Here is a 14,987-nt window from a genome sequence, read left to right on the forward strand (position 1 = left end):
TCACCTTCGCCAAATTCTGTTGGCTCCAAGCAAGTCACGGGCCACACCCACATCAGAGGGAGAGGAGCCGCAGGGGCATGAGGACCGTGACCTATTCCAGTGGCTCCGAGACCAACGCGATCATTGGAATCCGGGGTGCTGCACAATGCAGATTCAGAAAGTGATCCTACACCTACTACTGAATTAGGATTTCTAGAAGGAAGACCAAAGGTTTTTTTTGTTAAATGAAGTTTTTAGGGGAGTCTGGTAATCATCCAAGTTTGGAACCTACCATTATAGACATTTTCCAAAAAAAAAAGTTACCACCTCTTTCCCTTCTCCAGCCTTGGCTTCCTAGGATTGGGGTATAGATTTATTTGCGAGTCTAAACCTCTGCCCAGTGATTCCAGTGCCTCTACTGCTGTTTATGGACACTGTTAAATTAATCATACTGACATTACTAGGTGATCTGGAAGTGCCCAGCATCACTCAGCTAGGGAGTTTCTCAACCCTGGCACTGTTGATACTTTGCCCTTACTGGTATTTCGTCTTTGTTGTGGGGCCATCCTGTGCCCTGTGGGACGTATAGCAGCATCGCTGGTGCCAGTCCCACTACCTCCAACTCTGACAACAAAAATGACCTCCAGTCATTGCCAAGTGTCATTCGGGGTCAAAATCATCCCCAATTAAGAACAACTGTGACATTTCACAGAAGCCCAGAAAATTCATGGCAGGAAAAGTGTTAAAGTAAACGAATAAACACTGAGTAGAAATCAAGGAAATGCACCTGAAATGTTAGGCTGTGGATGCCAGAGTCCAAGCCCCGTCTTCCTGTGTACACAAACCGTGCCTTCTGTATTTCTTTAGAGTTTCCAGAAGCCTCACATTTTTCCTTTGTGTATCACGTACCTCTCCACGAACCCCACTCCAACACCAAACGCAAAGAATGAGGAGGGAGGTGAAGGGGGCTGGTGGTCAAGTTCCTTTCAGCTCATTCATGTCAAATTCTTATAACACAATAACCCCCCCCTCAGATATCCCATATCTCACCATTAAACAGGTTCAATTAAGGAGATGCGCCAATGACATGATTTTAAGCTAAAATAAAAACAACACTGATAATAGATAGCTGGAAATGTTCATTTTTATTGATAAATCATGGTTTCCTATTGAATACATATTCAAGTACAATTGACAACAACATAATACTTGAACACCTAAAATTTAAACTTTCAGAATCACCCTGGTTCCATATAGAAAGCTTTAGTTTCTGGAAAAATAATATTTTATTTCAACAGTATCCTTCTCATATGCAAAACAGCTTTATAAAAGAGAGGATTTATGAATAAAATCTTGTAATACTTCCTGTGTACAAAAAACAATTGTCTCTACCACATCAACTATACCCTACTATTTTAAAAATTCAAAACATAAAGGCTTGAAAGACCAGAACAGAGCCACTCTTTATTAAACCTAGCAAAGATAAATCTTAAAGAGCTGTAAGTAGAACATGGAACAATCTTCCACCGTCGATTCAATACATGGGCAGAAGAGTGGTAAATCATGGCTTCATGGCAACGTGAGACAGAATTATTCTTAAATATGTAGCGACACATATGTCAGTATCATCCCCATTACAGAGACACACACATACCAGTGTATAAGCGTCCTTTGAAGTAAGAACTTAGAAAACATCTATTTTCCTGTGTTACAATCATGGAAATGAAATGGCAACATTTTACAGAATAACACAACGTGGCGCTGTCTTTTGATGAGGCACATGAAAACACAACTCAATGGCCAGAGAGAGTTTTGAAACAAGCCTACTCTCACTCACACATACTTCATTAAAAATATATATTTACTGCTTACTTTCCGGAAGAAAGTAGGATAACAGTCCTCTATTCAAAGTCACGATAAAAATAATTGCACCTCAAATTACTCCCAATGTAACTTAAGATATTTAATATTAACACGAATATCATTTGAATAGATGATAGAAAAATTTTAAGTTCTTAAAAGTGCTATCTATGCCTTATTGGAATTTGAAAACAAAGAAAAATAGGAATATACTTCTATCTAACAGAAGCCCTTACTGAGGATATATAAGGTTCCGAAGCTTAATCCAAGAGTGAGTCCACTTACTGTAAGGGTCTCATATTTACAAAGTGCAAGAAAATGATGCACTGAAGAATATACATAAGGGTATCTGGACCCATGGTAGCCACTTGACAAACCCGAAATAAGTACTGTCCTTATGTTAAGAAACCTTGACAAGGAGATATTTACACCATATTTTTTTTATAGAATTCAGTATTAGACTTCAATAAAGCAAATTAGAAAAAGTAAGGCTGTTACAAAGAACTCCAGATTACATGGTTAATGAAATGGCGCCTTTAAAGAATGACAAAGACAAATCATAGCTCCAATTTTTAAAAAATGTCATAGGACAGCCAGAAATGTCGAATGGTGTCAAACTGAATTACATCAAACTAATTGAACTATATCAAAATAAAGATAATTAGCATTAGATTGCCAGACTATTTATAACTAAATTTAATATAAACAAAAAGTATGGTTAAATACAACTTGAAAAATATATATATAGCCAGCTTAAAACAAATGGAAGCAGGGAGAATTGCTATATACAATCCCGAAAAATTCCCATGTGTAGAATATAGTATTGCGTGTATAAGTGACAAGTGTAACAGGGCAGTCCAATAAAAGGAAGCATTTCATTGGCCCAGCGTATTTTAATGGGCTTTAATTTCTTTCTTAGAATTGTATCAGAAGGTAGAAAGACGGTGAAACCGCAGCATTGTTCTGTCCTTGAGTTATGTGGCTGTTAGTTACTCCCGATGTTCAGTCTCTGGAATCACTGGCCAGTCCAAACTGGAAGTGAGATACGCTGGTGTCTTAATAAGGTTCCCACTTAGTGGGGAAGACGGGGACCTTAGTTCATATTAGTAAATAAAGCTGATGGCATTCTAAAGGAAAAGTCGGCATAAGCAAACTTAAAGGTGAAATGAGGTTTTTAATATTAATATTCATAGCATGTGAAGAAAAGAGTCATTACTATTTATTACTAAGCCGTGTCCTCCTCTCTTCTGCATCCCAGTGGCTTTGTGGTCCCCTGTAAGCCAAGCCCGCTGCTGCAGGAGAGCCAGTGTTCTGGGAGGCAGAAGGAAGAAGGGCCACATGCAGCTCAAGGCCACGCTGGCGACCCTCTCCTCCACCTGCTCCTCCTTCTCTTCTTCCTCTTCGACCCCCTCCTGCTCCTCATTTTTAACACATTTGTAATAAAAAGAGATGCACTGCAATTTGAGTTACAAGGTGAGCTTTTAACCTGAAAATCTGAAATAATTCACAAAATACATACTAGAGTTCTAGTTTTCAGTGAGGAAGAAACATGGTCTAAAAAAGCAACAAGTCGTCTTCCGATGGCTTTCCACTCCAGTGTTTCCAGGATTCTACACTAGAAGTCCAGCATGAACAGAAAACAAGCTACAGAATGTGAGCTATGGCTGGTCAGTCTGAGGTCCCCTGGCCAGGGAGGGGGAAGGGGTATCTTTTGCCAACACCATCCTCCAACTTTCTTACAAGACACTTTCACCTCCAAAGAAAGCCTAGGATATAAAAGCCGAAATCCCCACGCAGGAAGGACAAACACAAGCGCCTTTTTCAGATCAGACTGTTTCAAAGGCGTAACACAACTGAAAACTTTTCCCTACTGAAAAGGAAATCATATGTTTGATATTTACCAGCTTTCTCCGTAGATCTTTCTTTTAGCATCTCTTTTCTATATACAGATTTCAAGCTTTCAAAAATTACTGAATGCTGGAAATTCCTACCTTTGCTTCCAAAATATCCATTAAACAATCCCTGAATATCCACCCCACTGTAATTTCTTTAAATTCACTAAAATGACAACATTCTTTTAAATATTCACTTTAAAAGATACTATTTGCATATTTTATTTTTGGATTTACTTTTAAACAGACGAAAATACTGTATGTAATGCAGTCTCTTGGGAGCCCATGGCAATCATGGTTCTACGTCCTTTTGAGAGAAATGCTGTGGAGTTTGGGGGTGAAATTAAACCACTTTTTAGATTTAGTAAAAGATCTTTAAACTGTTTTTGACATGTCTAAAATATTTCAATATGTTTCAAAGGAAAAGAAGAAAGGAAGATGGCAAGGAAAGGAAGAAAGAAGGAAGAGAGAAAAAACAGGGAAGGGGGAAGAAGGAAGAAAACTTCTTTAAAGTTTTCACCCAGATAAATGAATATTATCCTTCCAAATACCGGGGAACCAATGACCCAGGTGCTCAAAATTTAAGAATCTTCTGTAAGATTCAGAGCAAGTATTAGACGTTACCAGACAGCTGGTAGTCTGACACTCAGACATCTGAGTCTAGAAGGTTCCACAGGACCCTGGCCAGTGCCCTATCGTACTTCACATCTCTCTGATCCTTGTCAAACCCCACCTTCTTTCCCAGACCATGGGGAGGTCAGCCTGCTGTGTCGCAGACAGGATTCTGTCACTCCCCTTGGCTTAGCATCCCCCATGACTAGCTGGCATGTGCCTCCTGATCCGGGATCTTCTGGTCCAAGTCACAGAAGGCACCTGTTGCAATGCTGTCTGAACAGAACCCGTGTGTGGGGCTGGGGTCCGAGAGGAGAACGTGCCTGGGGGCCCTCCGGGCACTTCCCAGCACACTCAACCTCTGAACCGCGGGCGGCACAGCAAAGCGCATCCTCCCTCTTCTCCTCTCCAGAGGGAAAACCGAAGAAGGTTAGGGCTGGGGTATGTGACCACATCTGGAGTGGAAAACCACCATTTATTTCCCTTTAAAAAAAAAAAAAAAAGAATCACCATCTATGTCCAAGTAATACCTGATTAAGAAGGATGTACTGAGACCAGAGGGGCGGGCGTGGTGGGCAGAGGCTGAGGCTGGTACAGAAGAGACAGAACAAGCTCCGCCCTCAGGGTGTTTTCTCCTTGCTCCCAGGAAATCCATCACTGTTGATACTAAGCAGACGCTGATGTAAAGCAAAGCTTAAGAACCTAGGCTCATTTCCTCTAGAAAATGAAAAGAATCATCTAGAATAACATTTATTCTGGAGAAAACAGCCCGTCCAAAAAAAGTCCTAAAAGGTTTTAAGAGGGGGAAATGAAGAAACACAGCTGCAGTAATTCGGACTTTTGTTCCGCACGGAAGTCAGGAGAAGAAATCAATGCAGCTCTGCATGCGAGGACCTGTTGTCCACCATTGCCCCCCGACCCCATAACAAGAAAAAAAAACGGTGATCAGAGTAATCGGATGCAATATTTGATTACGAAAACAAGACAATCACACGTGACTTCTGGAAACAAAAGCGTTACATGGAGTGCTTAAAAAACCGGTCGCAGCCAGCTTTGCAAAGAAAACAGAAGCGTGAAGCAGAAAAGGAGGCTGGCAGGAGGGGGAGAAGGGGAGGCTGAGGCCGCGCTGTCACAGAGCCCGCAGCCCTGAGTGTCGCCGCAGAGGTCACAGGACGACAGCTTCGCTCTGGAGTTGTAGCTTCTCACCGCTCGTCTCCCTGTTCAAAGAGGCAGACATCAGTTTACATGCCTCCTTTGTTTAGAAACATGTACTTTGCCAGAACTTAAGAGCATTTCAATACACTCTTTCGAGTTTACCGCTTTTCATATAATTTTATTTTTCTTTACAAGAAACAACTGACATGCTCACGAGGGGCCCCAAGCTGCTAACCAAATCCAAGAGAGAAACAATGCTTTCGGTCCAACTTCTCCACCACCAGCAGCTGGCCAGCATTGAAAGAGAGGAAACAGACCACAGCTGCCCGCTGCAAGTCAACCACAACCTGAAATGCCTGGAACAGGGTAGACTGTAAACGGAGGATTTTTTAAACTCCTCGAGAGTTTATTTTAGGCTGACATTTTCTATGCATTCAAGTGAAGTGCTAATCATTAGAACTACTGAAGAGAAATATTTGCCATGGACTTTATTTTTTAAATGTGAAAATATGAAGAGAACCCTGCCTGTGCAATGCCTTGTCTCAATGTTTTAAAACACTGACATACAGTCTTTAAAACTATTCAACTTGGGTAAATTTTATAGTAATATATATATATTATATAAGTAATATATAAAATATAACTAATATTTAAAATATATACATAAAGCACCAGTAACACTACAGTAAACTTAATCATGAAACATAAATTTTTATTTTTACAATTCTTAAAACTTTCTATTTTCAAATTTCTTCATGCGTTTTCAACAATTTTTAATATTACAAATATGTTTTCTAACTTTAATAGTTTTCAAATAACAGGTTGGTTGGTTTTTATTATTCCAATCTTTCTAATGTTGTCATTTTAAAATGTCCTCCTCATACATAAGTTATTTTCCTCAAAAATTTACACAGACTGAATCTTTTTTGCTTCTAAAATGTCTGAAATGTTCTCCATGCACCTAAGAAACGTCAGTTGGAGAATTTTTCAACTGGGTTATAAAATAACAAAGTTGGATAACTAGGTACTGTCACCCAGTCTCCACAGCGGATTCCATCCTTCCACCAGAAAAAAAGTGCTGCGTCAGTGCGTCCCCACAATGTCCCACGGGAACTGGGGGAAGGCTCTTTCCCAGCTCCAATAGGAGGCAAAAGACAAGAGGAGCAAAAGACAAGAGGAACTGGCTTGTTGACTCAGGAGGAGAGAGAGCTGGTGCTACTGCAGTCTTTAACGGGTGCTCCAGCATCACTACCAATGATGCGGGAAAGTTCCTTGTATTTTAAAGTGTAATTATCTACAACCACCTATCACCTGAAAATGTTCACGACTCGTGCATTCTGATGATTCTAAGCCACCAGGAATGCTCGTTCAGGACAAATGCGATTACGAGGTGAAACTTTAGTCGGGAAACCACACACCCGCAGAATCAGTCTGCGCCTGAACACAGATCCGTCCTAATTAACTTAGGTGATCTCCAAACTAGATCTCTACTTTCACATCCTAAATGTCTCACATTTGAATCAAAGAAGGTCGTTATTTTCCAAAGACTATATTTTTCTTAAAATGATTGCTTTAAAAATCTGTTACAATATATGTCTTAGCAGAAGATGACTCCCTCGGTGAAGAAAGAGCTAAACCCAGCTGAGGTTTTCCCGCTGTGGATGGTGTCCACCTTTCCTCCTGAAGAAGTGCCTTTTAAAACTGGAAACACAATGGGTGCTCGGAACAGGAGCAGAACCTTGGAAACCAAACAAACCTGAACTCTTCTCAAGTTTTCTTTGTAAAGTTTAATAACAGTGAGTTAAAAACCTAAAATGTTATGAGCAATAACATCACTTTTTAGTATCATATGCTAAATGCTATCATGTGATTATTTTTATAAATTATCAATTGTCTTCATTTAAATGGACAGCTCACCTCCTGCTCCCCAACCCCTTACACTCCCCCACCTACAACACTCTTCCCAGCAAAACCAATCCAGCAGGTGGACACTTTGAATGAATGAATCAATGAATGAATGCCTGGCTTAACTCCTAAAGTATTAGGAACTCCAAAACACACTTACTTGGTTCATAGTAATCCACTATGGACACTGAAGCATCTTGTGTATTTGACACTTTAAAGTTTCTCACAGCAGGAATATCAACACAAAACTGGGTTTCATTTACCTTGAAAAATACAAAAGATGTTTAAAGAGGTGACTATGTGCTCACAATAAAGTAAAAGACATCTCTTTCTCATTTCATTTTAGGAAACAGCTCTAGAAACTAACATTCAGGGAGTACTTCACTTCTACACAGCCGGTACTGTAAGAGCATTATATAAATTACATCACTTAACTTGTAAAACAGTCCTTGCAAGACTGGTGTTATTCTTAGTTCCATTTTACTGAAACAGATACTGAGAATCTGAGTGGTTAAGTAAGCAGGAGCTCAAATGTGCATGCTCCCAGCCCTGGGGCCTCACCCAGGCCCAGCCTCAGCTTTGCACCCCAGCCCGGTGGCTGGTACCAACTCACACCAGCCCCCTTCTCTGGGGAATCACCCTTAGCTCACAGGAGCCACCTCATCCAGTAAGTGAAGCAACCGCAGGGTAGGGGCCACAGCCCACAATCAGTAACTGACCAATACGGGGTATGAAAGGCCAGCCTCCTGGCTTCTAGGAGCGGCAGCTTATGCGAATTTGACGAACAATGTTGGTTAAGAAATTCAAAATTGATGAATTCCTTCAAATATTCCAATGAGGAGTAAGTGAAAAGTCAAATTAATCAGTCAAAAAAATGTAACAGACACTCAAATTAAGACAACCATTAACAAGAACATCATAAAACTGGAAAACTCCAAAACCAATTATATTATTAAATAAAAATCTTAAATGTGTTTTTGAAGCCCTAAATTAGCTCAAGCCATATTTAGTGTATGAAAATTACTGAACAGCAAAACAATCTAGAGACCTAAACTGGATTTAACAGCTTTTTTAACCAAAGTGGTTTTTGAAGTCTTAAAACGACAAGAACATTAAGGAACTAGCTTTTTAAAAGTAGATCTGTTGCTGAAGAAATATAGTTGTTTTTGCAATTTGCAATTGATTCATACTTGGCAAAACTGAAATAAGAAACATACGTGTTTCCCCCAAGTGACATTAAGTCCTAAGAACACTTAGAACTCAGTTTTGATTCCACATATGAATTTCATATAGATGTCAGAATAAACTTATGTGCCAGCAATTTTGAGACATAACAAGTAGAGTTTTGAATTCTTCACTAACCTTTCTCTCACATATTTTATGCACCTTATTCTTGGATCAGTAATTTTCATACAGCAATGGAAAGAGTACATAAAAATTATATAATTTTGTGTAAAGGCCAAACCTCTGAAAATATTACAATGAAAGCACCTAACTTTTCAATGCAGGAACATTAGTTCCTTGGGAACATATTAAAATTTTTTTCATGGAAGCATTTTATTTTATTGAAGTATAATCAGTTTACAATGTTGTATTAATTTCTGGTGTATAGCATAGTGATTCAGTTATACGTATATATTCATTTTCGTATTCTTTTTCATTACAGGTTATTACAAGTTATAGAATATAGTTCCCTGCGCTGTATAGTAGGACCTTGTTGTTTATCTATTTTGTATATAGTAGTTGTATCTGCTAATCCCAAACTTCCTATTTATCCGTCCCCCTGCATTCCCCTTTGGTAAGCATCAGTTTGTTTTTGGTCTGTGAGTCCCTTTCTGTTTTGTAAGTAAGTTCATTTGTGGTTAATTTTTTTTTAGATTCCACATATAAGTGATACGTATTTGTCTTTCTCTGACTTACTTAACTTAGTATGATAATCTCTAGGTCCATCCATGTTGCTGCAAATGGCATTATTTCATTCTTTTTTATGGTTGAGTAGTATTTCATTGTGTATATATATATATATATCTTCTTCATCCAGGCATCTGTGCATGGACACCTGGGTTGCTTCCATGTCTTGGCTGTTGTAAATAATGACGCCATGTACGTTGGGGCACATGTATCTTTTCGAATTGGAGTTTTCTCTAAATATATGCCAGAAGTATACAGCAACTCTGTTTTTATATTTTAAGGAGCATCCATACTGTTTTCTATAGTGGCTGCACCAATTTCCACACCACCAACAGTGTAGGAGAGTTCCCTTTTCTCCACACCCTCTCTAGCATTTATTATTTCAATGATGGCCATTCTGACTGGTGTGAGGTGATATTTCATCAGTGTTGATATGCATTTCTCTAATAATTAGAAAAGCTGAGCATCTTTTCATGTACCTATTATTCATCTGTATGTCTTCATTGGAGAAATGTCTGCTTAGAACTTCTGCCCACTTTTGGATTGGATCATTTGTTTTCTTTTTATTGAGTTGTATGAGTTGTTTGTATATTCTGAAAGTTAAACCCTTGTCAGTCGCATTGTTTGCAAATATTTTCTAGCAGCCCATAGGTTGTCTCTTTTTTTATGGCTTCTTTGCTTTGCAAAAGCTTATGTTTGATTGTGCTCTATTTGTTTATTGCCTTGGGAGACTGACCTAGAAAACAGGATTTATGTCAGAGAATGTTTTGCCTATGCTCTCTTCTAGGAGATTTATGGTGTTCTGTCTTATATTTAAGTCTTTAAGCCATTTTGAGTTTATTTTTGTGTATTGTCTGAGAGAGTGTTCTAACTTCACTGATTTACATGCAGCTGTCCAGCTTTCCCAACACCACTTGCCGAAGAGGCTCTTTTCTCCACTGTATATTCTTGCCTCCTTTGTTGAAGATTAACTGACTGTAGGTCTGTGATTTTATTTCTGGGCTCTCTATTCGTTCCATTGATCCCTATATCTGTTTTCTTTTTTTGTGTGTGCCAGTATGACACTGTTTTGATTACTGCAGCTCTGTAATATTGTCTGAAGTCTGGGGTGGTGGGGTTTATTCCTCCAGCTTCATTCTTCAGTATTGCTGTGGTAATTCTGGGTCTTTTGTGATTTCCATGTAAATTTTAGGATTATTTGTTCTAGTTCTGTGAAAAATGTCCTGGGTAATTTGATAGGGTCACATTAAATCTATGGATTGCTTTGGATAGTATGGCCATTTTAACAATATTAATTTTTCCAATCCAAAAGCATGGGATATCTTTCCATTTGTTTAATCATCTTTAATTTCCTTCATCATCTTTAGTTTCTTTTATCAATATTTTATAGTTCTCAGCATATAAGTCTGTCACTTCTTTGGTCAGGTATATTCCTGAGTATTTTTGACACAATTTTAAAAGGAATCTTTTTTTTACTTTCCTTTTCTGATACTTCATCGTTAGTGTAAAGAAATGCAACAGATTTCTGTATGTTAATCTTGTAGCCTACTATCTTGCTGAATTTGTTTATCAGTTCTACTAGATTTTGTGTGGAGTCTTTAGGGTTTTCTATATATAATATCATGTCATCTGCATGTAGTGACAATTTACCCTCTTCCCTTCCAATCTGGATCTCTTTTGTTTCTTTTTCTTGTCTGATTGCTATGGATAGGAATTCCAGTACTTGAGTAGAAGTTGTAAGAGTGAGTGTCCTTATCTTGTTCCAGGTTTTAGGGGGAAGGCTTTCAAATTTTCACCATTGAGTATTATGCTGGCTGTGGGTTTGTTATAAATAGCTTTTATTATGTTGACATATGTTTACTCTATACCCACTTTGGTAAGAGTTTTTATCATGAATGGATGTTGAATTTTATCAAATGCTTTTTCTGCATCTACTGGGATGATCATGTGATTTTTTGTCCTTTCTTTTGTTAACGTGATGCATCATGTTGGTTCATATTTGTATGTCAAACCATCCTTGTGTCCTTGGGATGAATCCAACCTGATCTTAGTGTATAATCTTGTTTATGTGTTGTGGGATTTGGTTTGCTAATATTTTAAGAATTTTTGCATTCATTGTCATCAAAGATACTGGCCTATAATTTTCTTTTTTGGTAGTGTCTTTGTCTGGTTTTGCTATCAGGGTGATAGTGGCTTCATAGAATGAGTTTAGGAGTGCTCCATCCTCTTCAGTTTTTTGGAAGAGTTTGAGAAGGATCGGTAAAAATTCTTCTCTGCATTGTTTGTTAGATTCCCCAGTGAAGCCATCTGGTCCTAGAATTTTGTTGGCAAGGAGTTGCTGTTGCTGTTGTTTTCAGATTCTATTCACTTCTAGTGATCTGTCTGTTCAAACTGTCTATTTCTTATTGATTCATTTTTGGTGATCTGTATGTATCTAAAAATTTGTCCATTTCTTCCAGGTTGTCCAATTTGTTGGCACGTAATTGTTCATAGTATTCTCTTATGGTTTTTTGTATTTCTGTGGTATCAGTCATAGTTTCTCATCTTTCATTTCTTGTTTTGTTTATTTGTGACCTGTGTTTATTCTTCTCTATTTGTTTACTCTTTCAAAAAAAAAAAACCAGCTCTTGGTTTGATTGATTTTTTTCTATTGTTTTTAATCTCTCTTTTATTTACTGCCTCCCTGATCTTTATTCTCTCTTTCCTTCTGCTGACTTTAGGTTTTATTTGTTCTCTTTCTAATTCTTTCAGAGGGTAGGTTAGGTTGTTTATCTGAGATTTTCCCTGTTTTTTAAGGAGGGTCTCTATCACTATGAACTTCTCTCTTAGGACTCCTTTTGTTTCATCTCACAGATTTTACTTGGTTGCGTTTTCATTGTCATTTGTCTCAAGGTATTTTTTAATTTTCTCTTTGATTTCATCATTGGCCCATTGGTTTTTTAGTAGCATGTTGTTTAGTCTCCATGCATGTTTTTTTTTTTTTTTCGTTTCTCTTTCTGTGGCTGATTTCTAGTTTCATGGCATCTTGGTCAAAAAAAGATGCTTGAAATAATTTCTATTCTCTTAAATCTGTTGAGGCTTGTGGTGTTCAAGTATGAGATCTATCCTGGAGAATGTACCATGTGCACTTGAAAAGAATGTATATTCTGGTTTGTTTTGTTTTGTTTTGTTTTTGGATGTAACGTCCTGAAAATATCAATTAAGTCTTAACTGTTCTATTATGTCATTTAGAGGATCTCTGTTGCTTTCTTGATTTCTGTCTGGAATATCTGTCCATTGATGTTAGTGGGGTGTTGAAGTCTCCTACTATTATTGTATTCCCATCCATTTCTTCTTTTATGTTTGTTGGTATTAGTTTTATATATTTAGGTGCACTTATACTGGGCGCAGATATGTTAACAAGTATAATATCCTCATCTTGTATTGATCCTTTTATCATTATATAGTGTCCTTCTTTATCTTTCTTTATGGCCTTTGTTTTAAAGTCTATTTTGTCTGATATGAATATTGCTACCCCCTCTTTCTTGTCATTTCCGTTTGCATGAAATATCTTTTTCCATCTTCTCACCTCCAATCTATGTGTGTCCTCTGCCCTAAAGTGGATCTCTTACAAGCAACATATAGTAAGTAGGCTCTTGTATTATTATCCAATCTGCCACTCTATGTCTTTAGATTAGAGAATTTAGTTCACTGACATTTACAGTAATCATTGATAGATATGTGTTTATTGCCATTTTAAACCTTGTTTTCCAGTTGATTTTGTATTTCTTCTTCATTCCTTTCTTTTTCTTTTTGTTTTTCCTTTTGTGGTTTGATGATTTTCTTCTGTATTATGCTTGAGTTCTTTTCTTTTTGGCTTTTGTGACTCTATTTCATGTTTTTGATTTGTGGTTACCCTGTTTTTCAAGTATGTTAATCCATTACTATATCTACTTGGTTTAAACTGGTAATCATATAGGCTCAAACATATTCTAAAAAGAAAGGAAAGCATCTACATTTTCTTACTCTCTTCTCCCACCTTTTATGACTTTGATGTACTCTTTTGCATCTTCATGTTTATTTTGCTGTTCATTGTGGTTACTGCATTTCCAATGATGGTTTTCTCATTTCTATAGCTTCCTGCTTCTTTTCTATTTAGGGAAGACCTTTCAATATTTCTTTCAGGACAGGCCTTGTGTTGCCATATTATTCTAGTTTTTGCTTGTCTGAAAAATTCTTTCTCTCTCCTTCTATTCTAAATAATAATCTTGCTGGGTAAATTATCCAAGGTTGCAAGATTTTCTCTTTGAGGACTTCGAGTGTATCTTGCAACTCCATTCTGGCCAGCAATGTTTCTGTAGAGAAATCGGCTGATAGTTAACAGGGGATTCCCTTGTAACCACCTGTTTTTTTCTGCTGCTTTAGAATCTTCTCTTTTATCTTGAACTTTGGCTCTTTTAATGATAATATGTCTTGGTGTTGGCCTAGTTGGGTTCATCTTGTTTGGGACCCTGTGTGCTTCCTGTACCTGGATATGTTTCCTCTTTTAGGTTTGGGAAGTTTTCAGCCATAATTTTTTCAAATACATTTTCAATCCCCTTTTTGCTTTCTTCTCCTTGTGGGACCCTTTTAAAGCACAGATGAGCATGCTTTAGGTTATCCCACAGGTCTCTTATACTCCTTCCTTTTTTTCTTTTGTTTTTCTCTCTGCTGTTCCAATTGGGTGATTTTTATTATCCTGTCTTCTAAATCACTTATTTGTTCTTCTGCATTATTTAGTCTGCTATTTATTGCCTTTAACTTGGTTTTCATCTTGGCAATTGAGTTTTCTGATTTTAATTTATAGTTTCTAGTTCATTTTTTACAATAATTTGTATTTCTATCAGTAGCCTCTCTTAATTCCTTCAGTGGTTTTATTATCTCTTTTTTGAACTCAAATTCTGATAGACTGGAGAAGTCTGTTTCATTGTTCTTTTCAGGGGATTTCTCTTGTTCTTTTAATTGGGAGTGGTTCTTCTGCTTCTTCATTTTTCTTATATAGTTCTCTGACTCTATGTATTTAGGAGTAACAGTTATATACTGCAGTCTCGATGGGCTGCTCTTATGTGGGAGCATCCTTGTGTAGGCTGTGTGTGTGCAGTATATTTTTGTGTGAGGGCCATTTTTAGTATGATGGCTATCATGTCTTCCCTCCATGTGTGCTACCTGTTATCCCCTTGATAGGGAGTCTGTCAGTGTTGTGGTGCCCGGAACCTGCACCGGACACTGAGCAGGGCCTCCTCTTTGCTCTGTGGTTGCCACAGCCCTATCGGGGGCTGGGTCTGCCCCCTAGTTGTTGGAGTAGAAGCCCCTAGATCTGAACTGCTGTGTGAGGTAGGTGGGACTGGAGTGCTTCCTCTGGGAGAGGAGCCACTGAGTAGCCCTCTGCAGGAGCCGTCCACCTAGAAGTGCCTTCCATGGTGTCTCTTGTCACTTGTTGTGCAGGCTCACAAAATACACTATTATTGGCACTGCCTTCAGCCCCACCTCAGCTGTGGGGATGCAGGCAGCCTTCCCTGGTGTTCCTCAGGTGTTCTATTCACAAAGCCACCAGGGAAGATCCACTCAAGTCACACACCTGAATCTGCCATGGCCATGGGCAGGCCCCAGCCCTGCCTCCGTGTCCACACCCTGTTAATTCCAGACCTGCCCCAG

General features: G+C 38.3%; 1 protein-coding gene across 3 annotated transcripts in view; it reads right to left on the reverse strand.

Annotated features, from left to right (window-relative positions):
- Nucleotides 1-1,105: 1,105 nt before the first annotated feature.
- The window catches only part of CD109 (CD109 molecule), a 113,910-nt gene continuing 100,028 nt past the window's right edge, over nucleotides 1,106-14,987 (reverse strand). For 2 of the 3 annotated variants that reach the window (XM_074368736.1, XM_074368735.1), the window contains exons 32-33: nucleotides 7,564-7,666; nucleotides 1,106-5,560 (exon numbers count right to left, since the gene is read on the reverse strand). In XM_074368736.1, coding sequence (XP_074224837.1) covers nucleotides 5,373-5,560; nucleotides 7,564-7,666 — 291 coding nt within the window. In that variant the 3' untranslated portion in view covers nucleotides 1,106-5,372. The remainder of the gene's footprint in view (nucleotides 5,561-7,563; nucleotides 7,667-14,987) is intronic. The other variant, XM_074368737.1, reaches the window with a different exon arrangement.

The sequence above is a fragment of the Camelus bactrianus genome, chromosome 8 (genome assembly GCF_048773025.1).
Source record: "Camelus bactrianus isolate YW-2024 breed Bactrian camel chromosome 8, ASM4877302v1, whole genome shotgun sequence".
In the NCBI taxonomy this organism is placed as follows: domain Eukaryota; kingdom Metazoa; phylum Chordata; class Mammalia; order Artiodactyla; family Camelidae; genus Camelus; species Camelus bactrianus.